This window comes from Astatotilapia calliptera, chromosome 3, assembly GCF_900246225.1.
Source record: "Astatotilapia calliptera chromosome 3, fAstCal1.2, whole genome shotgun sequence".
NCBI lineage: Eukaryota > Metazoa > Chordata > Actinopteri > Cichliformes > Cichlidae > Astatotilapia > Astatotilapia calliptera.
Window position 1 is genome coordinate 10,565,759 of NC_039304.1, and position 25,517 is coordinate 10,591,275.

Below are 25,517 nucleotides of genomic sequence, written 5' to 3' on the forward strand. Positions count from 1 at the left end.
GTGCACAGATCGTGTGTTTCAGGAGGATTAGATTATTTAGAGATGGACTTAAAGCACGTCACCTAAACCCCTTAAGGTGATATTTATACCGCCCGGACTTTTACACACTGCATGGTGTCTCAGCTCTGATAGCTGCTGTAGCTTCCTTCTACTATTTATAACTGTGCCATTCTCTGCTTTATCTCCCTCTACCTCTTTCTGCCCCCCCCCCCTCTTCCCTTCCCTCCCCATCCTATCTTCCTCTCTGCGTCACTTTATCTGTGCATTGAGCATGTGCGCTTAATGACAGGGCTGCAGAGGCGGCTTGCATGGTAGCTAAAACAGAAGCTGTCCTCCTCTCTTGCCGTCTCTCTGTGTCACACACTCAGCCCCAAACAGAATGACTCTTATTTAAAGAGCTGAGCTGTACTTGCTTATTTAAAAAAAAAACATCAGAGAGATGGGGAGGGAAGGGAAATGAATGAGTGAAGAGAGGGACCAGAGGAGAAAAATGAAGGGAGGAACCTATCGATGGATAGATGAGCGAGACAGAAGCAGAAGGATGAGGAGGAAGGGGATGATGTCATCTTTTAACCCTGTACCGCTCCCCTCTCCTCTCTCCTGTTTCCTCCCCAGATTCTTCTTCCTTCTTTTCCGTGTCGCTCTCCAGCAGGACTATATTTAGTCGCATGCAGCTGGGGGTATGTGAGTGTTTGTGTTTTGATGGTGTTGCGGCGCTACTCAGTCTTACATTTTAATGCTCCCGTTACCAAATCAGCCCTACCCTCCTCTCACATTTTTACTCTACGTCACATTCTGTCTGTTCCTTCTCTGTGGTCCATCGTCTTTTCTTAATCGGCCACCGAGCATTTCTCCTCTCCTGGAAAGCAGATGCTGGAGATTTCTCTTATGGTCAACAAACCCTTTTTAAAAGAAAATGGCTCAGCTTCGCTAAAACATCATCCGTGCCTGTGGGCTTCATGACCAGATCTGTTCAGGTCATGCGTTCGTTCATGGTAAACATCTGATACACAATCACCATCCTGCTGCTGATGCACAACACATATTTACAACTGTTAACATGTGATTCCACAATGATGATAAAATTAGAGCCCAACAAATGCAGTGTTGACTCCGGATCGAGCACCTTTGAGGAGATTCCTTTTTTTTTTCTGTTTAGTTAAACTTCAATTCCAAATCACAACAAGAGTTGCCTTTATATATATAAAGAAGCCAAAGGGGATAGACAATCCCCTTTGCGCACGAGCTTGGTGGCAGTGGGAAGGATAAACTCCCTTTTAACAGGAAGAAACCTCCGGCAGCACCGGGCTCAGGGTGGGGCAGCCATCTGCCACAACCAGTTGGGGGTGTGAGGGGAGGAAGGCAAAAACAAACTGTGAAAGCCTAAGATTAATAATAACTAATGAAACTATATTTTTATGACACGTTGCCTTCCCACATCGCACAGTGAGAGCTTTGTAATGATGCTGAATTGTATTAAGGAATTTAGCTTTTAACTCTACATGACAAGATGCATGACAACAGCACTTGACACAAGCCTATTTAGGTGGTTTTTTAGCAACAAGAAAAAATCATAACATCAGCTCCACTGTGTGAACCTGAATGTTTTAGACATGAAATGAAACTGTATCATATGAATTTATAAATAATTATAAATATAAAAACCGTATTTTGACCTGCAGAAAGAACAGTTTAGTTACTCGAACCCTTTAGGCTTTAATAAATAACACACACAGGTTTGAGTGGACGACAGTAACTTTTCTTTGATTTCCCAATGGAAAAACCTCACAAAGATGCTGCTCTGATTTGGATAAAAATGCATTTGAGGAGAAAAAGCGATCCGCTCGGCACATAAAGATCTCTGTATTTTGTAATTGTGTCTTTCTTTTGTATAAATGGTTGTATTTTGGTATAGTGGCCCAGATGTTTGAGGCAGCTATTTAAGACTTTCAGTTTATGTGCAAATGAACTTCTGTGTATCAGTAAAATGTAAAAGGATCCTAATTTTCATTCTCACATTATATGTGAGCTTTTATCCCATAAACTGCGCACTGCTTCTTTATTAATTTAATTTTCTTCCCTAAACCGAACATAAACTCTTGATCACTGTAGTTCAGCTATTGTTAAAACTTTCTAACTTAATTGCTTTTTCCATACCTTCAACTCCTTTTGCACCTTCAGAATTTTTAAAAATTCATATGAAAGTATTTTTATCGTGCATCAATAGTAGTGAAGATAAGGGGGACGCATTAAAGGGAAAACCTTGACCCTCTGAAAGTGATCGCAATTGGCTGGTGTGTTTTGGTCCCACTTTTCTCCTTAAGAGGAATGATTACTGCAAATGAATACACAGTTATTCTTTTCAACTTTGTTAAAAAACATGTTGACACAGAAAGAAAGACAGCAGAGACACTTAGGACAGGATTGAACCCGAGCTGCTGTTTTTGGCTATGTGCGTCTAGCCTCCGAGCGAAACAACCACCCGTACACAGCTACACAGAGTGAACATCTTCGTCCTATGATGTAACATTTCTATCTTAGTGGAAATGTTTTTTTTTCAGGGTGACAGTCCCTGTCTTTAGGGTAGATGTTAACAATATACATGCTCGGCATCAACATCTTCAACACACTTTTAATCTTTTTAAAATTACCATGCTACGGTGCGTCGAATCTGTCCTGACAGCATATTGCGGCCTGAACTCTAAAACTTTAATTCATGGATTAAATAATAAAAATCAATAAGATTATATTAAGTACAGTATTATATTAAGTTGTCATTTGGAAGCAGCTTACTTTCTAAAGTTAATGTGGGTTTGCTTGCAGTGGCCTGATTACATTAGCGTTTACGTTTGCATTTATGACCCTGGGGACATGTTTTTGTGCACCTGACAAATGCAACACAAATATTCACTCTCCTTTTGCCTCTGTTTTGGCCTCCAACCTTTCCCGAGACAAACGTTTGGGTCTTTATTTGCAAAGTGGCCTACTTTGTTCACTCTTTGGTCATGGGCAGGCAGTGTTCAGCAGGATTTAGATCCGTTTCCCCTCAAAATACCAGCCTATCGCTGGAAATGAGGTTAAACCAAAGCAAAAAGCTTAAAGCTGAGAACGTTACATATAAAGGAAAACTAAAGAAGTTCAAAAGACCAAACTGATCAATTATTCTTCTCATGTCTGAAAAAAATTGTTCTCTTTGCAGCCGTACGAAGACCAGCAGCAAAAGAAAGTATTAGAAAAGCAGTTTTTGAGTACTGATAGCTTACCGGCTCTAATACATGAGTGTAGCTGGGAATATTTTTAAGGGAAAGGGTGTTTGTATTTTACGTGCTTTTATATTCGTGTGCTGCTGATGTAACGCTGGTGTGTGTGTCTGTGTGTGCCACGTCGATGATGGATGTCCTGAGCTAATACAGACGCACTAAATCGAAAAATAAAATGTAACCGCTTGCTTTTAATGGCAGCGGTGTTACAGTCAGAGCACGGCCAATTTGGATTGTCAGAAAACATGAAAATAGCTCAGTCACAAGTGACTCAGTGTGATTAAGATCCTTAGTTGATATTCTAATGGCTTCACTGACATGATATTAAAGCTGCTTTGAATAAGCGAGTCTGCAGTGACCTGCAAAAAACTGAAACGCGCTCATTATCGCCTCAGTTTGATCCGTCTGCCGTCTCATTGTGTATTCAATTTGTATCCTTGTAAATTCTTTTTCTAAATCTAACCACTGTCAACCTGTAAGCGGCATGTCGGGGTGACATCAGCCGCTCCGTCTGGGCCTGTCATCTCCCTACACTTCCCCTCTCTTCTCGGCTCTTTGGTTTGCTCTCTCCCACACTTGCTCTCACACGACCCACCGAGTCCCTTTATTCCCTTCATCCTTCCTCTCTTTTTCTCACCTCCCGTCCTCGTTGCCTGTCTGCACGAGCGCACAAACGCAGTTTTTCATTTCCTTTTCTTTTCACCTTGCCATGTTCGTTTTTTTCCCTTCCTCCTCTCAGTCCCGCACGGTACATCTTCATACAATTACTCTCCATTAAAAACGGATTAGATTTCACCTTCACAGTCGGCCTACAGAGGAAGAGCAGAAAGGGAGGAGAGGTTGAGAGAGGACGGAGAAAAAACAGGGGTGTGGACCTTTGAGGAGTCAGAAGAGAAGATTGGAAAGATGGGAAGGACAGGGGGTGGTAGATTAGGAAGGAGCGAGGAAAAGTGGAGCGGTGGGACACGTCTTCACGTCAACGACGTGAAAATGTTTGTACTTTTAGACTCGCATTTGTTCTCCGAGTTGTCAGAAGAAGTAGTTCACCCATGGACTTTTCACACTCGCTTTTTTCCCCATTGCAAATAGTCAGAAGATTGTGCGAACTTGGCTTTCACACGTTTGTCCAGTCACAGAGAAATGGCTCCAATTCAAGAACAAATTGACCACTCAGTGCAGTTCAATGGATGCCAGCCCCAACCGCAACCATTAGTGTTTATGGAAGGCAAGAAGGTTGTAGAAACATCAGAATGAAGAGCTTGATGGAATGATTACTCATGGAGCAGAAACAAGACGTGACCTTGATCCTAACCCCAAAGTGCTAATTCGGATAACCTGGGTCACTGATCTCGTGACTGAGATATTACCGTATGGAAAACACAGAAGGGCACAAACGATGAAATAAAACGGACTCGACAGAGCATGTTCTCACACCTCAAGCGAAGGGTAGTCCTTGTCTATCCTTGTGAAGCTCTGTGCCAAAGGCAGCAGATGGCTGTGGTGTGCCCACAATAGGTGAGGGGTCTGGGGCTTGGAAGAGCTCTAGTCAGCACTCCCATATTCCTCCTGTGCTCCTGTGCTTCCCACCTGGGGGTTAAGAAGGGTTAAAATTAATCCACTCCCGCTGTGTGTGTGAGTGTGCGAACCTTCGAACACAGTTAGTCTAGACTGTTTCCCAGCCACTGGTAAGCTGTATTTTTTCCTCTGACAGAGGGAGATTAATGGGACATAGCAGACTGAAAGGATATGGAGTAACCAGTATACACCAGTTCAGTTAAATGCAATTAAATGCCATATGTTTTTAAGTATGGTATTTTACACCAGTTTACAGATGCATTAATTACTTTTCTCTTAGCATGCCGAAAATCGTCCGATTCTGGTCTCTGGTTAGCTGACCAGTGTATCTGTACTTAGTTATTTTTAAAGTTTTAGGTCTGTGAAGGTTCTGTCATCCAGGTCATCGTAGTCTGAGGAGCTCTGGACTTCTTTAAGTTGCTTGAAGACGTTTCACCTCTCATCCGAGAAGCTTCTTCAGTTCTAAGGTCAAATGGCGGAGAGTCCCAGATTTAAGCCCTATGAGAGTGTCCCCCCCCCCCAAAAGAACCAAGGTGTGAGAATGGGGGTGGGTCACAATCAGCCAAGGTTTTGGGTGAACTCATTGTGAAACCTAGCCCCACCCTATCATGTGATTTCCTGCGGCCAGAAGGGCCGGGATGATCTGGGACTCTCCACCATTTGACCTTTGAGCTGAAGAAGCTTCTCAGATGAGAGGTGAACTTAAAGAAGTCCAGATGCTTTTTCTTCCAAGCTCCTTAGACTTTAAAATTTTAGCTGCTGGTTTAGTTGGATTTTTTAAAAATGTTGCTGCCCCTCCCTGAGGCGGGTTCTGGTGGAGGTTCTTCCTGTTGAATGGGAGTTTTTCCTTCCCACTGTTGCCAAATGCTTGCTCACAGACAGTCATCTGATTGTTGGGCTTTTCTCAGTTTCACTGTAAGGCTTCTACCTTACAATATAAATTGCTTTGAAAGAAATATTGTTGTGACAAAACTAAATTGACTGTAATCAAATGTAGTCAAAAAAGTGGATGCAAACTCTGGAGTAAAAAGTTTTCATATCTACGTCTTTAATTGAGGATGAAGTCATACATGTGCAGGAGGTCAGCACATTCAACAAAGAACACGGAGAAAAAACTACAAATATTGCAGTCGGGGGTTACATCACGAAACAAGAAATGACAGGAACTGAATACACCCAAAGTCCAAAACCATTACATGAACATCCTATGACACCTTCGCATTTTTACATTGTTGCTGTTAGCATGTTAGCACAGAGGAGTTGTTTTAGTATTTTGCACTAGTTTTTTTAACATAATTTTTCTCCGTATGGATTTGTTTATTATCTTTCAGTGCAAGCCTCTCGTACATCTCACTCAGATGTGGATTTTTTGCTGCTATTTTTAGCTATTGAGTCATCAATCATCTGGTTACTCATAAAAAGAAACCAAGCATTCCCATTGGGCAGCTGTCAAACCCTGCAGCTCTCTATTTTCTGTGTGGATTTAATGTTTTTATTTCTTTTGCATAAAGCTTTACAGGCTGCATTGAGTTTCTCACCTCTGCACCCCACCTCCCCACCTCCCCAGGCCTGTGGAATCAATTTAAAACTCATTGTATGAGTTAGGGCTTCAGTAATCCAAATGCATCAGGCACTTTCTCTTTTTCTGTGAAAAGTGGAGTTTTTGGAGGCATGAGATTTCAACGTGACGACCAGCAGCAGGTAGTTTCATCGTGACAAACTGGTCTAAGGAATGAATCTGACAGGTAATAGGAGTGAGATACAACACAGCCCTCTGGAGGAAGGTGTGTGTGTGGACAGTCATGTATGTATGCGTGGGTGTGTACAGATGTGTTTGTAGAGTAATATTCTCTATCCCAATAGCTTTTAGAGAGGATCCGCGCCAAACAATACGTAAACCCCAGCTTCCTGCGTTACGCTCTACACACAGGGAAGCATTTTTTCGTTTAACCTCTGTGTCTGACGTTTTGCTTTCTCTCTTTCTTCCTACCTCTCAATTGTCCAGACGCCCCGGTGGCAGAGCTGCACGACCTGTTCTGTAAGAAGCTGCAGCAGTGCTGCGTGCTGTTTGATTTCCTGGACTGCGTGGCTGACCTGAAAGGGAAGGAGATCAAACGTGCGGCGCTCAACGAGCTGGTGGAGAGCGTGGCCACGAGCAGAGGAGTCCTCATAGAGCCTCTCTACCCGGAGGCTATAAAGATGGTACAGTAGGAGGGGAGGTTAGGGGTTAAAATGATGCACCAGTGCAAACAATTCCAGCCCAAAGATAAAGATCATAGATCATAGATAACTGAAAGGATGCACAAATGTTCCTCTAATTTTTATTCGTTTGGAAACATGATTACTCTTTTTCTTTGATCTTATAAAAATCCCTTAAAACATGGGTCATCATTTCGTACATAGTACTTAACTTAAAGCACTCCGAGTACAGTTAAATATTGAACAGCATTAATGTGGCACGCCCCTTTTGCTTACTGGTTAATTGTGCAGTGACGCAGACAGAAATCAGCACTGTGTATATGCAGCTCTGCACAATGAAGAGATGTAGGAACACAAAGACACCAGGGAATTTATTTATTTCCCATTTCCAGCATAACAACAGATGTGTACAGATATCAGCATAAAATATATATAACATCATTTACATACAGCAGTGAACGATTTATCTCTTGAAACATCATTAGTGGAGACAAGTGGTTGGATAGCAGCGTAACTAGTAAAACTGTTATTCTGCTGGTTCCCCTTGTTTATTCTAGCTTTTGTTTATGTGTGAAAATACTTAACAGTAAATGTGGGCTTGGAGGATACATTATCTAATGTAAAGGTTCTTTCTTTTGCCAAAAAAAGATGCTGGTAGCTTTCTTAGACTTGCAACACACTGGCAGAAATCCTGGTTCCAGTGGTCAATGTTCATGTTAAGCATGAGGATAGCATGTATACAAATCCCTATGAGCTTGAAGCTCAGGTTTTAGATGCTCTGGCGCTGTGGCTATGCCCACAAAAAGTAAAAGCTCCAAACATCCGTGAAAATCTTGTGCTTCTGAGGGGCAGTCAATCAGAAGAAAGCTGGGAGAAAGGACCTAAAACAGCCTGTTTCAGACGAAGTATGAACTGAGGGGCTGGACTGAGGCACGGGTGAAGATAAAGAAAAAAATGTGATTAATACAAAGTTACAGTAGTACAGTTTAAGAATAGAGAGGTGGAAAATTAGTGCGCTTTAAAAAGCACTAAAACAGTAATGGAAGGGTTAAAAAAGAGACCTCAGGTACAAGGCAATATTCTCCAATATTCACTATCCAAAAACCAAACCAGGAATATTTTGGGAATGGACAGTGACAAACAGTGGTGGGTGGACGAATGAATCGATAGCCTGATACTTGAAGGGAGAAGAGATCTAGAAGGCCGGAAAGACATTTTCACCTGTGAGTCAGTCCCTGTCAAACACCTGGATGCCCATCCCAAGCTGTGGGGAAAATAAAGAGAAGCTAGTCAGTGTGGTATCCAATGGAGGATCTCCGGTGGAGTTACCATGGGAGATAAACAAAGGTGATGAGCGAGGGATAGATAGATAGATAAATAAAAAGGGAGGATGGGAGAGAAAAGTAGAATGCTTACAAAGGTGCTAAAGAGCAATCGGCTGCACAGATGGTGAGAGAGAGAGTGTGAGAGATGGAAAAGAAAGGAAGAAAGAGTGGAGTGAAAGTGTGGACTCCGGAGATCCCAGAGGATAAAGAGAGGAGGAGAAAGGAGGGTCTGAAACAGGAAAAGAAAGCCAGCAGTAGATAGAGGTGCTATACCCAGAGGATGCGAAAATGCTGATAGGACAGAGGATGGGGGTGGAAGGAAAGTGAATGAACTTAAAAAAGCTTAGAAATCAAACTCTTAAAGCCAAGTGCAGCATTATGGAATGAAAGCAGCGTAGGAGAAACATGCCAAGAAAAAAAAGCGAGGCTAGGTTTGCTACGCTTTGCAAACCTAAGAATCTTAAGTCGAGCTAGACTCTCTTTGATGCTGTGTTATTACCCAGTTATTACCCAGGTTAAAGTCATACTAACGTCCTCACAGTGATGTCAACACGTATGCATCATGGAAGTAATGCGATTGCCAAGAAAGAAAGTCGGTTCATTTATGCACTCGTGACTTTTTTGTTTCTCTTTTCCTATAAATAACTGCGTCATTGTGCTGTGGCATGGAGCAGATCAGCACTGATGAGGTGTTACTGCTGCTTTGATAGTGACCTTTAGCTCATCTGCATTTTTGGTTGTCTTGACAATACCCCATAGGTTCTCTGTGGGGTTAAGGAGTGGGCTCGCCAATCAAGCTCAGTAATAACAGACGCGGTAAACCATTAGTAGTAGTTAAGTACTGTGGTCAGCAGAAGGAAGCATGAAGTGCTCTGGAACCTCCTGGCAGATGCTGTGTTGACTTTGGACTTGTAAAAAACAAAAACGCCACCATCACCAATATCAGCAGATGACATGACAGCCCATATCATCACAGACTGTGGAAACTTCACACTGGACTTCTAACACCTTGGATTCTGAGCCTCTCCACTCTTCCTCCAAACTCTAGGATGCTGATTTCCAACTAAAATACAGTGTGTAATGCAGCAGTCCAGTTCTTTTTCTCTTTAGTCCACACAAGACGCTTCTGATGATGTCTCTGGTTCTGCTTTCCTGAAGACATCTATGCGTGCTCACTCTTCATGTGTCAGCCCACCCCTCATGAATCTCTCAAGTTCTTCTGTCGAGTTTTCTTGACAATCCTCTCAAAGCTGAGGTCACCGTTGTTGCTTGCAGACCTTTTTCTATCACACTGTCTGTCTGAGCAACAGTCCTGTTACCGATCATCATCTATGGTTTTCCCTCTGTTGATGATCAACATCTGGACAGCTGTCGAACGAGCAGTGCACCGAATGATTGCGGCTGTGTGTGCTCACCCAAATAAAAAGTGTTTATGCTGTTTAAGTAGTAATTTAATCAAGCTTAAAATGAAACGTGCAAATTTAAGATACTTTGATGTTCTGGACCTCTTTGATAGTCAAAGGTTTGGAGATGCACAGTAGGAAAAGTTGCAGCAGACAAACAATCTTAAAGATAGTGAGATGGAAAAATGAACAGGTTAGATGATTTCGGCCTATCCAAGATTCACACAGCGCTTTAAAATGAGCAGGTAACGACAGGGTGAGTTAAACCTTCAGATGTTCAAGTGTGACCAGCGGTAGTGGAAGTTGCTTGGAAACTGATAACATAAACCACAGAAAGACGTTTTTCCCTCATCCCAAAACGTCTTCACGCTTGCTAAGTAGATGTCAGTTGACATAAAAGATTATCACAGACACCCACCAAACACAACAGCTTTACTCCTGGAAACGTTCCATCGGAAGGAGAATTGTTTCATTGTTGCAGCGACTTTTCCGAGAGTTAAAGTGACACAAACGTCCTCAAACTGCAGGTGATTACTGAAGGTAACAAGGCTGCCACGTCCATTATGCGATAGAGTATTAAAAACGATTCATCGCCTGCTTTCATCTCTGAATTATTGCCCATTAAATCCACAATTGGCGAGAATGCATTATTTATTCTTCACTAATCTCTTTTTCTTCTTCCTCCTCCCTTTGCATTTTCATCTTTTCTACTTCCTGTCTCTCTACCTCACACTACCTCCTTCTCCTTGCCTGCGTTTATGATTTTTTTTCCAGATCTCGGTAAATATCTTCAGGACTCTCCCACCCAGCGAGAATCCAGAGTTTGACCCTGAGGAAGATGAGCCGACACTGGAAGCCTCCTGGCCACACCTGCAGGTACACACCATACATCCGTGTGACATGCAGTCACGTGTTGCTGGAGATTTACAAGACTTCATCTAAGTTAACATGAAGGTGTAATGGGAAAAAAAGCACAGTTCAGGCAAAATATGCCTTTAGCACTGTTAATTCTCTCACAGTGGGGTTAAATTGCTTTTAATGCTGTGTTGAGTGTTTACCTCATTTAGATCATTTAAATGTTGGCTCAAGTTTTATGCCAACACATTATGAGTTTAGCCAGCATCAATAACAAATGCAAATCCTGCAAAAACCCCCCACAAATCCTGCATAGACTCGATGTTTACCCAGATGACATTTAGACATGATGTACAGTCACTTTACAGCATCTTCAGGAAGAGATGAGTCAAAATGCGTGTGTGTCTTTGAAAGAATAGTTTGACATTTTGGATGCCACACTATCCACTGAAGATAAAAACACAGACACGCCAAATGTTGTGTAATGTTGTGGTGTTTGTTCCTCTTTCAGCTGGTGTATGAGTTCTTTCTGCGTTTCCTGGAGAGCCCGGACTTCCAGCCCTCCATGGCCAAACGCTACGTGGACCAGAAGTTTGTCTTGCAGGTAATCCTTTCCTCTTCATCTTCTGGAAAGATGCAAAACCAAAGCTTTGAAGGTGTAAAGAAATGAAGCCCTTCTCTTAAACATGCAGCTGTACTTCTCAAATTTCATCAACTATGACCTCTCAGTGCATGTATTAAAAATTGACTTTTTTTTATGTTTAATGTGTTATTAACTGTTATTGTAATATTCATCCTGCTGCATTTGGTACAAATGTTTGATTTTTCTCCAGAAGCTGAAGTTTGAGAGACTAATTGTAAGAGTGAGGAGGTCAGAATTAGAGCGCAGTACTCACAGGTACAGACTTTCATTCATAGCAAATGTGTGTGTGTGTGTGAGTAGCTCCTGGAGTTGTTTGACAGCGAGGACCCGAGGGAGAGGGAGTACCTAAAGACCATCCTGCACCGCGTCTACGGAAAACTGCTGGGCCTCCGAGCCTACATCCGCAAACAGATCAACAACATCTTCCTCAGGTACAAGCTACACCAAACCTCCATCCAACCCATGCTCATGATTTAAAAACGAATAATTCAACATCATATGACAGTCAAAGACGATGAGCAGGAAGGGGAGCGGGCTCAGAAACCACGTTTTGTGCATCTATCCTGCATAAATGATAATTATGCTACAGCCACAAAATGACCTCAGAGTTAGTACTTAAACCAGCGTGCACCTTGTGAGAATACTTGTCAAATGCTGGCTCTTTGTATCTCTAATTGAGGTTATAGCCTGAGCTCCAAAGGAGCTATTGCTCTTCTGCAAGAACAAACTTGGTTTATTGGTTTGGCTCTACTTTGCCAAGCCCTTACAGGGGTTTGCATGCTGTGTTAATTCAGAAAGAAACGAAAAGATCTTTTGGATCCTGCAGCAGTTCATTGTAGTGTCTGCTTGGTATTTTTGTTGTACTAGAACTTCTAGTTTATAAAGGAAATTATTAAGAGTGAAAACAGGACTGTTAATGTAACTAGTGTTGTAGCAAAAAGGTCAAATCTAGCTTTAATCTTTAATCAGTTGTATTCTTTCTCCTACAAACACAACATGAATGTGTTCAGCTCACTGAATGTTCATCCTACATGTGTCCTAAATCACAGATTGATCAATCAGTCGTGAAGATGATTATAGAAGATTATATTGGTTCAAAATTGACAAAAAGATGTAAGACTTGGAAACTATGATTCTTACAAGTGTGATGTTGATTGTCGACACATAGAAAGTACTGTGGAAACATTTAAAACATCACGTCACACATGACCTCTCTGACCTGTCCTTCAAGGTCGATCGATTGATCTGAAAGTCAAAGCGATAATAACGCTCTACAGAGCTATTTAAAAATATGTTTCTTATTGCCGTTGTTTGTACTGGCATCATGTAGGTATACAGGAAATGATATGTGGTCATTCTAAACAGTAAATTACTTCATAGAATGTCTTTTACCATTAAAACTATGTTTTAAATTCTACTGCCTTTGTTTGTGTTGGTAACATTTGATACTGAATGATACTGTTATATGAGCCTTTCTTTCAAGATTCCCCAGGATGGGTTTTTAAGACAGTATAAATATAATAATCTTTAATTATAAAATGTAACTATAACAAAAACATTATTATACTCAAAATTATTTGAAGTATTTTCATGTCTTTTGTCTTGTGTCCCTCAAACCTAACTAGTCATGGCAGATGGCTGGTTGTCCCAAAGGCTTCTTCCTGTTAAAAGGGAGTTTGTCATTCCCACTGTCACCAGTGTTTCTGTATCATTGTAGGGTCTTTACCTTACAATATAAAGTGCTTTGAGGTGACTGCTGTTGTGATTTTGTGCGATATAAATAAAACAAAATAAAATTGAATTGAAAATATTAAAATAGGTTTAACAAGCCTGCACTTTGCTCTTCTTTTTTCTGCACTACAAACTTTTTAAAGTACGTTAAAAACTATGTTAAAAGAGAACAAAGAAAACAAAATGCAATACTTTTCTTTTAAATAGTGATACTGCCCAGAGAGTGAGCTGCCTCAGTGAAGGCGCTTCTTGCTTTTCATTTTTTCCTTTTGCTGAATGTAGTTTCAGCTAAAATGTGTATAAACTTCACATTCAACTGTGAATGTCACGGAGGTGTGCTTCAGACATGGTTTGATAGGAAATTTGTGAATACTAGCAACTTTCATGCACGAACAGGTCATTTTACAGGAAGATAAAACTGTTTATTTAATGTTTATCTAATTCCTGTTTTTAGTGTTGTTTAACTATCAGCTGTAGCTTGATTTAATAGTGCTTTTGCCTGTGTGTGTCCTGTCTCTGACCTTCAGGTTCATATATGAAACTGAGCACTTCAATGGAGTTGCGGAACTGTTGGAAATCCTCGGCAGGTTTGTCTGCAAAAGCACACGTTTGAACTATACGCTGCTGCTGTGCTGCACACACACACATATACTCTATACTTGCCAGCTGTTCCTGTTTATGAGACAGCCGGCACCAAAAACTGGTTACAAAGCACAGCCGCTGCTGCATCTGCACGGCACATAAAACAATATGCATTTTTATTTTTCCTTCTTTCTTATCAAGTAAAGACAACCCAGGGTGACGGCAAGGGAAATGAGAGTAAGCAAGGGAGGGGAATGAGTAAAGGGGTGAGGTGGGCGATGGTGCAGAAAGGAGAGAAGCGGGAGGAGGTGGGGGTTAAAGATATAAACGAAATATGACTCACAGGTTTGTTTAATTTCTTGCCTTCTTTTGTGAGGGAAAATATGAGGAAGACAGAAATGAAGAGGCAGCGAAGAAGAAAGGCAAACTGATAAACAAACACGCGTTTCTTATGTTGAGCCTCACATGTAAACAACCAGGAGCAAGAATGGACGAATCAGTGAAATGTGCATGCTGTCATTGTGAGATATAAAAAACTACTATCAACACCGTGTCTTCGTGGTAGCTGCTGAGCTTGTGGTTAGCCTAGCATATCAGACTAGGTTAAGGAGAAAGCGATAGCCTGGCTTTGTCCAAGATGGGGAAAAAAAGCCTCTTTATCAACACCTGTGGACCCGTTATGGTTACATTTGATATTCTAAGCAATAATATTTAGCAATAGACTTTATTTCCTAAGGAGACTGAGGTCAAGCGACATCTCCCCACTCTTTTGGACAAAGTGTCATACAGGGGTGGCCAGTGCTCTGTTTTTGCTGTGGACTGTGGTCTGCTGGTGCGGACACCTTTCCCCTGTGACAGGGGCAGAGTAGACAAACTTATCGAGAAAGCCGGCTCAGTGGTCGGTTCTGATCTTGAGACAGTCCAGCAGGTGGCCATGAGAAGAATGCTCTCAAATCAGTTATGATCAACACCCACTCCATGCGCTGGTAGTTATAGAGTAATAGCACAGTAGCACCTTCTGTCAAAGACTGATTGCACCAAGGTGCAAGACTGAGTACCTCTGGAGGTCCTTTATACCAGCTCCTGTAAGACTGTTCAGTGTACAATAATAATAATAATAGCAATAATATAGTAATAATATTTTATCCACATGTTTACATATTTGCAGATATTAGTTCTAGCTGTTTTATTTATTTGCATACATCTATTTATTGCTCTGTTGTTAATTAGCTGAAGGGGTTGTAACTTTAGAATTAGCACCAAAGAAAGAGCTACTGTTAGTATTGTTGGCTAGCAACAAATAAACATTTCCAGTCATATTGCTTTCACTCAAAAAAAACCTAAATTTGTTATCTGCAGGAGACACAAAAATAGTTCTGGATTTAAGTAGATGTACTGCTTCCAGTAGATTAGCTTAGATGCTTAGTAGCTTAGATGAGTACTTAGCATTATATCAATTTTGCACTGATGAGGATTAGGGCCACTGAAAAAAATATTTGGGGGAATTCTGACCATAATCCTCTTCTGTAGCCATGAAAGCCATTTTAAAACAGAACAGACTCCAGAGAAAAGTCTGAATTAAGTTAGCTTAATGTTTTTAGCTCATCCGGCTAAAGTACAGATGAGCTAATGTGATGGCAAGGCGCCCATCTGTCTACAGTGCAAAAGAACAGCATCCTTGCAAACAGTCATCGCATAATGAGTCTTCACTCAAACTGTTGTGAAGTAACCTGTGAGCTGATGAGTTGCAATGCTACTGATGTTCTGGTTTGATGCTGACATATAATCTAAAGCTACATAACAACCTAGCTTTTTAGCAGGCTATATAGCGGTAGCCTAATGGTCTTGTTATGCTAACAAGGGCACTCTAGTAAGTCTAAGGCAGAGAAACCCACAAAGGCACAAGTTTAAAGTCACAGACAGGGAGTAAAAGATGCACATGGCCCCCAGGATTACAGGCCCGTGGCATTGACCTCCCACATCATGAAGACCCTGGAAAGGCTCATCCTGGACCAGCTGCGACCCATAGTAAGACCACACCTGGATCCCCTTCAGTTCGCTTATCATCTACCTGCTCAATCGTGTCTACACCCATCTGGACCAGCCGGCGAGCACTGTGAGGGTCATGTTTTTTGACTTTTCCAGTGCTTTCAACACCATCAGGCCGACCCTCCTGGGTGATAAGTTAGCAGCGATGCAGGTGGATGCTTCTCTGGTGTCCTGGATTGTTGATTACCTGACAGGAAGACCACAATATGTACGTCTCCCACAGTGTGTGTCTGACAAGGTGATCAGCAGCACAGGGGCACCACAGGGGACTGTCCTCTCCCCCTTCCTCTTCACCCTCTACACCACAGACTTCAGCCACTGCACAGAGACCTGCCATCTTCAGAAGTTTTCTGATGACTCTGCGGTGGTTGGATGCATCAGCAGGGATGATGAGACAGAGTACCGGGCTGTGGTCGACTCCTTTGTCACGTGGTGTGAGCAGAATCACCTGCAGCTCAACGTGGCAAAGACCAAGGAACTGATCGTGGACTTCAGGAAGACCAGGAAACACTTGACCCCTGTTTCAATCCAGGGGGTCAGTGTTGACATTGTGGAGGACTATAAATACCTTGGAGTTCACATTGACAATAAACTGGACTGGGCTAAAAACACCACAGCACTTTACAGGAAGGGCCAGAGTCGTCTCTATTTTTTGAGGCGACTGAGGTCCTTCAACATCTGCCAGAAAATGCTGAGGATTTTCTATGAGTCTGTTGTGGCCAGTGCGATCCTCTATGCTGTTGCATGCTGGGGGAGCAGGCTGAGGGTCGCAGATGCCAACAGACTTAATAAACTAATCCGTAAGGCCAGCAATGTTGTGGGGATGGAGCTGGACTCCCTCAAGGTGGTGTCGGAGAGGCGGATGCTGTCCAAGATAAAGACAATGTTGGATAACACCTCCCACCCACTCCATGACATGCTGGTCAGTCACAGGAGCACGTTCAGTGAGAGACTGAGATTACCGAAAAGCACCACTGAACGACACAGGAAATCATTCCTGCCTGTGGCCATCTCCCTGTACAACGCATCCACTTAACACACTGTTTGCTGCTACAGCTACACATGTTTCTTTTCCAACTATTTATTTATGAGTGACTTATGTATGTATGTATGTATATATATGTATATATTGTACTATTCTTAGTTAGTGTATTTTCTGTCTTGTCTTAATGTTGGTTTAAAATGGAGCACTGTAACAAAAAATAATTTCCCCCAGGGATCAATAAAGTATTCTGATTCTGATTCTGATTCTGATTGACATCAGCTTCTTGATGTCGGATAGTGAAGCCTCGCTGTGAAGCTGCATCCGTGTTTTAGGTCTGTAGCCAGAGCAGATAAACAGATGTGCTAATGATAATTTAGAAATGGAAAGACTAAGACAACAACCCAAAGAAGTAATAAGCAATAAGAACGCAAACAAATCAGTATCAGAAACAATAAATATTAATCCCTCTCAGGGGAATTTCGGCTAATGGAGTCTAGCCTCTGCCCTGTGTGTTTGTCTTTCCTTGTCTGATGTTATACTTAGGAGTTAAAAAGAAGGATGTATCCAGACTGAGAGTGTTTTTTTTCCTGCCATAAGAGACCAACAGTAACTTTTCAGCTCTTAACAATAGTGAGGCGATCTCGGAAACAAGTGGCGGCTCAAGGAAGGCGAGGGAGAGGACGAGTCCAAGGTGAGGGAAAAAGGAGGAATGGAGGGATAGATGGAGCCGGAGAGGGGACGAGTGAGTGAACAGTGAGTCAGAAGTGGAGGAAGGAGGGAGCAGGAGAGGAGAGAGAGGTTTGTATTCATGTTGGTGGTAACAGAGGTATTTATAGCTCCTCCCACACATGGAGAGTGCGGGAGAGAGATGGGTGAGAGAGGATGCGGTGCATAGATAGAGGAGACGGGGAGGCGTTCAGAAAGAGGGTGAGAAAGGAAGCAGAGAGACAGATTAGAGGAACAGCAGGAGGGAGATATTACTGAAGGACTCCTCTGTTAAACTGACAACAGCGCTATTAGAAATGAAGACAGACGGACGGACTGATGCAGACAAACACATGAATCGCCCGTGAAAAAAACTGACGGGCGGCTCGTTTTACAGCTAAATGAGCGTCGCACTTTCCAAGTTTAGTTCCCACTCTTCTGCTGCTCATACTTTTCTCTCTGTGGGCAGCCGGTGCAGCTGTGAACAGAGCAGACCACGCGCTCGTCCAGTCACTCGGAAACGGACACAGTACGAAAATAGAGTCTGAGAGCACAGATGAATGCACAGGCGTACACATGTGTGACTCAGAGGAGGGTTTTTTCTTTTTTGAAGCAACACATGATGCTGTGGTGTAAATAAATATTACCATTCGCACCATTCATTGATTGAAACGTGTTCGTTAGAAGATCGCGTTTGGTAACAGGTGACCGGGATGTTTTTGGACAGGTGGCCTTAAAGTTGGAGGGTCGTGGTGCTGATTTTTAAACAGGATGACTTAAGTAAAAGGCGTACATGTGCTTTTTGTCATAAAAAAACCCCCCACATACCCCCGAGAAACGACGGTCACTTTTAACTGCCTTCTCATCTCCTCTGTTCCAGCATCATAAACGGCTTCGCCCTGCCGCTGAAGTCTGAACATAAGCAGTTCCTGGTTCGGGTCCTCATCCCGCTACACACGGCAAAGTCCCTTTCCATCTTCCACGCGCAGGTCGGTGACTATCCTACCCTCACTACCAGTTTATATTTGTGCTTTAACGTTAGACTCTTTAACAAAGCTCGGCCCTGTCGTCAGCATCTTTTGATTTTATGTACCATGGGAAACAGTTTTCGACACCTATTTATCACCACGAATGCAGTCACATTTTTTGATGTCGTTTGATGCCCTAATTACATCCGAATGAAGAGGAGAGTATGTGTTTGAATGACTGATGTTCCTTGCAGCCATACTTTCCTGTGTCCTTATGTGTATTTTGCTTGTATTTGTTACATTTTCAAGCAAAAATACCTGCCTTCACTCAGTTTCAGTCCATTTTAGAGGATTCTTTAGATACTTTGTTACTGTAATATACTGGGATATTTATAATTAGAGCTATTTTGTTATATTTTGTAACTTCTTAATATATTGTATTAATTAATTTAGTTTAGTTAGTTACTGTTCTTACTGTCTTGGAGCAAATGTGACCACATCATTTCCTCTGGGATTAATAAAGTACTCTGATTCTGGTACTAGCAGCCTTTCGTAAAACACATAATTTGCTCCCATTTCTTGAGCTGAATCTATGAAAACTCACACAGATAACCCAGTTTGACATGCAAAAAATAGCATTTTTTCACCATCGAGGTGATTCCCGAAGAGTATATCTTGGGAAAAATTGAGGAAGTGGGTAAGTCGTGGGGAAAAGAAGAAGTGGCAGGCCTGAAAACTATTTATAGTAGATGAGCAGTGTATAAAATTCATGTCTTAAGATAAAATTAGCAAAAAAGTAAAGACCTCGCACAGGACCTGAGAGATATAGCTATCTGTAAAACATGATGGAGGCTCTGTCGTGGTTTGGGGCTGCATTTAAGTCAGGAGTATTGGAAAACTTGTCAAAACTGATCAAATTATGAACATAGAAAAGTTCTGTCAGATTTAGAGGCACCATGCAATGCCATCTGGAAAGTGGGTGATTGAAAAAGACTTAATTATTCAGCCTGACAGTGATCTCAAACAAACTCCCCATGCAGTGAAAAAACCTACTTGGACAGAAAAAACACAGTAATAATACATTTTATTTAATAAAGCACCTTTCAAAACATTCAAGGACACTGTACACAGCAGAATAGAGACAAGCAACAACAACAACAAACATAACAATTTACAAATTTATAAGGATAAAACATGGAGCAATTAAATAAAATAAATTAAAATAGCAGGATGGAAAAGCTTATGTGGAATAGGCTTTTGTGAACAGGTGAGTTTTGAGTCTGGCCTTAAAAAGAGAAAGGGAAGCGATGTTTCTCATCTCAGGAGGAAGGGAGTTCCAAAGGCGGGGGGCAGAGCGACAGAAAGCCCTGCGCCCCGTGGTAGGTAGCCGAGGGGAAGGGATGGAAAGAGAGACACCGAGCGGGAATGGTGATCTGAACCAGGTCAGAGAGGTATGAAGGCGAGAGATGATGGATAGCCTTGAATGTATACAAAAGTATCTTGAAATTGATGCGGTATTTAACCGGAAGCCAATGAAGCTGCTGCAGAACACGGGTGATGTGGTGCATAGAAGGGGTCCTGGTGATAATATGGGCAGCAGAGTTCAGGTCACGTTGAAGCTTATGGAGAGATTTTTGACTAAGACCAAAAAGAAGAGAGTTGCAGTAGTCGATCCGGGAAGTGACCAGGCTATGAACAAGAATGGCAGTGGCGTGTGGGGAGAGAAAAGGATGGAGACGACTAATGTTATGAGTAGTGAAGCAGCGTCAGTCGTGGATTGGCCTCCCCAGAGCCCAGACATCAACATAGAGCAGTGTGAGATCATCTTGACAGAGAACAGAACAGATCTTTCAGTCCCCTTCAGGAAAACTGGAGAATTATTCCTTAAGACTACTTAAAGAAATTATTACAAGAAAGCTTACCTCACAAGTAAGTGTTTAACAATCAAGGTGGTCATACCAAAAATTAACTTTTAAACTTTTTAGAATTGCACAAACTCTGTTTTTGCCTGATATACTGTATTTCTTTCTATTTGTGTTTCAACTGGTTTGAATAAAATAACATATAAAAAATGAAGGGTAGCTCAAGACTTTTGCACAGTTTTATATTCATGTCTTTGTAAACTAAATCTATAGAAAAAGATCTCCAGGTAGAAGCAAGCTTGTTGCTTTTATTCTTGACAGACACTTTAATCGGCTATCCTAAACTCTACCTGTCACCATGACCATTGTCTGATTGGTCTCCTGCACTTAAAAACATCTAAACAAACATCTGGCTTGAATATATGTATGAACCCAAGAAGAAGTAAGTGAGCTTAATGTGTCTAAAATTGTTCCTGGTAATACTTAGACATTTTAGCAATGTGTCAAATGTACCACTAGGAGGCAGGGTTGAGTCACAGATAGTGCCGCTGAGAGACGCACTCACATCTGAGTTACATTCGTGTGTGAGTGCCTTTGATTTTTTTTGGTGTTTGTGTACGAGTATGTGTGTCTGGGTTATTATAATACTTGGTGACACAGATGGCTGCCAGTCTATTGTGTTTGTGCACGCCTGTGCATTTTATTTGTGCCATACTTTGTTTGCTTATGCAGAAGATACAGTTTGTTCCCCACAAAATGTGTGTCTGTGTGTATTCTGGGTCTCAGCATCACTGTGCCCTACATTTCTCCCCATCTCTCCTCTCCCTGTGGTTCACACACATAAATTATTCACACACTCACACACACTCGGTTTGACAGGGTCACGGGAGAAGCAGGGTCTTGTGGATGGCAGTTTTGTACTCAGTAGGTGTGGCTGTTCAGGACTGACCTAGTTCTGGATGCCGGTATCAAAATATGATATCACAGCAAACTGTTTAAACATCTTAGAAGATGAGCACTGAAATACATTTGAATGTATTGATATCACTGACTTAGAGTATGTGGCCCCAGTGTGGGTTCAGTAAAGCTAATCATCTATTCAGCCATCCATTTTCCTAACAGCTTCTCTCACTTAGGGTTACAGGGGGCTGGGCTGGAGTCTCTCGAAACTATCATAGGGAGTGGAAGCAGGTTACACTCTGGAGGTCACCAGCCCATCGTGTGGCTAGCACAGACAGATAATCACACTCTCACATTCACACCTACGGCCAGTTTAAAATCACAGCTTAAACTGAGCTTCACGACTTTGGCTGTCTGATGAAAATAACACAAGTAACATCAGTAACATGTCCACATCGTCTCACACAAACATGTTTCATTAAATGCAGATATATTTGCTTCAACATAAATTAAACACAACATTGCTAAACAATTTTTCTCTTATTTGGCTGCTGCAAGCTTCTTAACCCTTGTGTGGTGTTCGTATTTTTGTTACTCAGCCAGTGTTCATGGGTCTGGTGGACCCGCTAGAGTTTTGGCTTTCCAAATTAACACTATCAAACAATTTTATGTTAAATTACTCAACAGATGTTTACTTCATCCCAATTACAAGACATATGAACAGCAAACATGGTTAATTTTTTCCCTTTACCTTTGTTAGATCACATTTATGAATTAATGTGCTTCTCGTTTTTCTTTTATATAAAATGTTATAAATAAATCAGTTATAATCAAGTGGAGTGAGTGGAAAGACACAACACATTTACACGTGAAAAAATAATTAATTGTTTAATTTTTCTTTTGAAAAAAACTGAACACGGGTCTCACAGACCCGAACACCATACAAGGGTTAAAACAACAATGGATTGTGTTTCAGCAGTAGATATAAACTCATATACAGGAACAGGAACTTCCAGGGTGGCAAGTGTTTATGATCGGAATCTGATTATAAAATGGGGAAGCAAGGGATGCAGTACGGGGGCTTTTTTATTATTCACTTGTGCACTGGCAAAATTATTCATGAACACAAATGGAGTTCTCTGCTCTCCTAACCCCTTAACCATTACCAGTCATTAACTGTGTCACCAGTGTAATTAAAAAGTGTGTTCCTTAGCGATTTATGGCTGTTATTTTCGGCTGCAGGTCCATGGACTACTGTTTGCAGCTCAGATTTTAAAAATATACATATTTTCATTTCTTAAGCATATAGTTAGGCTTTGAGCAGTTACTGTGGATACTGAAGTGTGAGATGTACTGAAGTGACTGAAGTCTATCATTATTTGATAGTAATAACTTTATTTTTATGAACCAACCTTCTTGGACAGTCTCATTCCTCTGATTTCAGTATTTTTATTTTCTTTAATTCCAAAGTGTGGAAACAGTATAGAGACACTACAAAGATGATTTGGTCATAGGCTTTATTTAGCTGTAATATTTGTATTCCAATACTGTATTTAAAGAGCAAAAAACTGATATGCTATAAGTTAATTCTCACATGTGCAACCAGAAAAAGTTTTAGGCCTCTTAGCTTGACATGTTCCAGTCATTGCTAACTGGACACAGGCCTGCGCATGAAATAGACAGATTTCAATGGAACCAGGGGCAAGCAGAGCTGCTTTTAGAGACACTAGCCAACTGTGGCCAGAAGATGACAGTAATTTAAAAGATGGTGCAAACAGGCAATGAGAGAAGCTTATGGAACAGATTGTTTGAGATGCAAGGACAGAGATAGCACTCACTTGGGTTTTAATTCATGTCTTTTGCTCGGTTTTTTTGGGCAAGCAGGGCTTGCCTTGCATTTCCATTATCAAGTAGAGCTGACTTCAGCTCCAAAAATAGAGCTTAATTTGACCTGTCACCCTGACAAATCAATATCAGTAAAATCTTTACAAAGGTCCACAGAAGTCTACTACATAATCCCTGCCTAACAATGACCTCATGCAACCGCAAACCTTGACTCGACAGCAGAATCCAATGTCATATTTACCCCAAGTTTCTCAAACGCCTCACTAATGCTTTAAATAGTTTGCCCACTTTATTTTAATCCTCTTCTTTTCTCCTGCTTTCTTTATATTCCAGCTTTCAACACTTCCTTTTTTAGCCGCCACTCCCTCTTACACTGTATTTTTGTAAACATGTTGTGCCACGGGTGCAGCAATAGGAAAGTCTTGGATGAAGGGAGAGAAGAAGATGAACAAGAAAGATAGCCAGTATGGAGAAAAAGGGAGATTAGACAGAAAAATCTGTAAGAGATGAAAGCTCAGACAGTGAGGCAGACAATGATGCTGCAGTTCAACAAGGTGGCAAAGGAAGGAACAACAAAGAAGAAAACTGTCCTACAAAAAGATCTAAAAACATCATCAATAATATGACAGTATAATCCCAAAAAACTTTTAATTGAGTCACTTCGGCTCTAACTTATGAAGATAAAATGAACCACTAGTGTAATACTGGGAACCAGTCAAAGGATAGACGGAGGGGGAGAGACAAGAGGTCTAACCTCTATCTCACATTGCCCTTAAGGGACTTTGTGTGTGTGACATCACTCCTTCCGAAGTAAACACACGTACACACAGTCTCCGTCGCCACGGTGCCCACTCGCCACGGCAACCGGCCTGGGCGGAGGGGGCAACCGCAGAACACACATATGCAAACACACAAATGCACACACAATATCAGAATAATAGGAAATGATTGCCGCTAATATAAGAGGAGACAAAAGCTGATGTAGCTGCAGACACACACTCACACGTACGCGCACTCGCGCACATTTGGAAAACTTGTCTTTCCGATCTTTAGCAGTGTGTAATCCTGAGGGATAAGTGCTAAATTCCCCATTGTCTCGTTGACAGCGCCAGAGAGAGAGAGAGTGCGTAGGTGTGAGTGTGACAGTTTGTGTGTGCGTAACCCCGTGTTCTCTGTCGTTACAGCTGGCCTACTGTGTGGTGCAGTTTATGGAGAAAGATGCCACAGTCACTGAATATGTAAGACTGCTTCTTCATTCGCTGTACTTATTCCAACACGTTTTATAAAGATTTTCAGTTTTTTCCTAAGAACTGAAAATATGGGAGAAAATAATGCATGTGAATAATCATAGACGCTTTAAAGCTGTATGAATCATTTCTTTAAGGTAAACAGTGGGTCATCTGACTATTTGTGAAGTGAGGAAAGACAACTGTAGAGATAAACTCACAAAAAGTTATTGGACGAATAGAATTTCATTTATAAACCGTCAAAACAAAGTCGCCTGAAAGCGTTCTTAATTGCAAAGTAAAGACCGGCAAAAATACGACCTGATATCACCACAAAGTGTGTCCATGTCACGCTTTTCCTCTCCAAAACGCGAAGGGAAAAAACACGCAGAAGTTGCAGTAAGTTGCAAACAATAAAAGTTGCAAACAATATAATAATCATGCGAAAGCTTTAAACTGACATTATTGACACATTTACATGTAAACACATATTAACTTAATCATTTCTGACTATTAAGAACCCTGAAATATACTCTATATGTTTTTTGATTTCTTGGCTTTAAAGATATTATCTCCCCCTGCTGGTGCTGCAACATGCGTGCATGTCTTTTTCACATTTTGGAGAGGCAAAGCATGGACACGGTGGACCGGTGTGTCTATTACACGTTTTGCTGATACTGGGTTGAATAATACAGAGGAAACTCTAACAATCAGATGAGCCCCTATGAGCAAACACTTGGCGACAGTGGGAAAGAAAAACTCTCAGCGAGGGGCAGCCATATGTTGTGAATTTCCTGAAACTAAGTCATTTGATCTTTTTCTGATTTGATTTTGGGGCCCACAACTTCATTATTTTGGTTTAGATATGCTTCTGTTCACACTTTACAGGAAATTCAAAATTATTCTGAACATTTAGCTGCACGCCTTTTTAGTTTTACTCCCCGAAGAAACCAGTTTAAAATGTTTTAAAAAAATCTTTCTCTTTTTTTTTTTTTTTTGCCTTTTTAATAATAACCAAAATAACCGCATGATCCTAGACTTTAGACAGATAGCAAGTAGGAGTTTTAAGCAGCATGGTTAATGTTACCCATGCAGCCAGCTGAGAGTCAGTGAAAACTTAAAGACATTATTCTTAATGCAAAAGCCAGAGCATGGAAATGACTCATTGGAGATGGTAGAGATGGATGTCAGCCAGCTACCCTGCTGAGCTAATGGCTTCAGTGTTTATTTCTCTTAACATGTGCTCATATTTGCTCTGCAGATCATCAGAGGGCTGCTCAAGTACTGGCCTAAAACCTGCACGCAGAAAGAGGTGAGACCGATGACGACGAAAAAGCTGTTGATGTTTCTTTCTCCTCAACTGTTGCATCGCTGCAACTGTGTCGATTTAACTCGTCCTTCCCT

General features: G+C 41.5%; 1 protein-coding gene across 1 annotated transcript in view; it reads left to right on the forward strand.

The window, feature by feature from the left end:
• The window catches only part of ppp2r5b (protein phosphatase 2, regulatory subunit B', beta), a 51,131-nt gene that overhangs the window by 20,827 nt on the left and 4,787 nt on the right, over positions 1–25,517 (forward strand). Inside the window, exons 2-9 of the mRNA XM_026161709.1 lie at positions 6,841–7,037; positions 10,537–10,638; positions 11,129–11,221; positions 11,561–11,691; positions 13,519–13,578; positions 18,193–18,301; positions 24,072–24,125; positions 25,375–25,425. Coding sequence (XP_026017494.1) covers positions 6,841–7,037; positions 10,537–10,638; positions 11,129–11,221; positions 11,561–11,691; positions 13,519–13,578; positions 18,193–18,301; positions 24,072–24,125; positions 25,375–25,425 — 797 coding nt within the window. The remainder of the gene's footprint in view (positions 1–6,840; positions 7,038–10,536; positions 10,639–11,128; positions 11,222–11,560; positions 11,692–13,518; positions 13,579–18,192; positions 18,302–24,071; positions 24,126–25,374; positions 25,426–25,517) is intronic.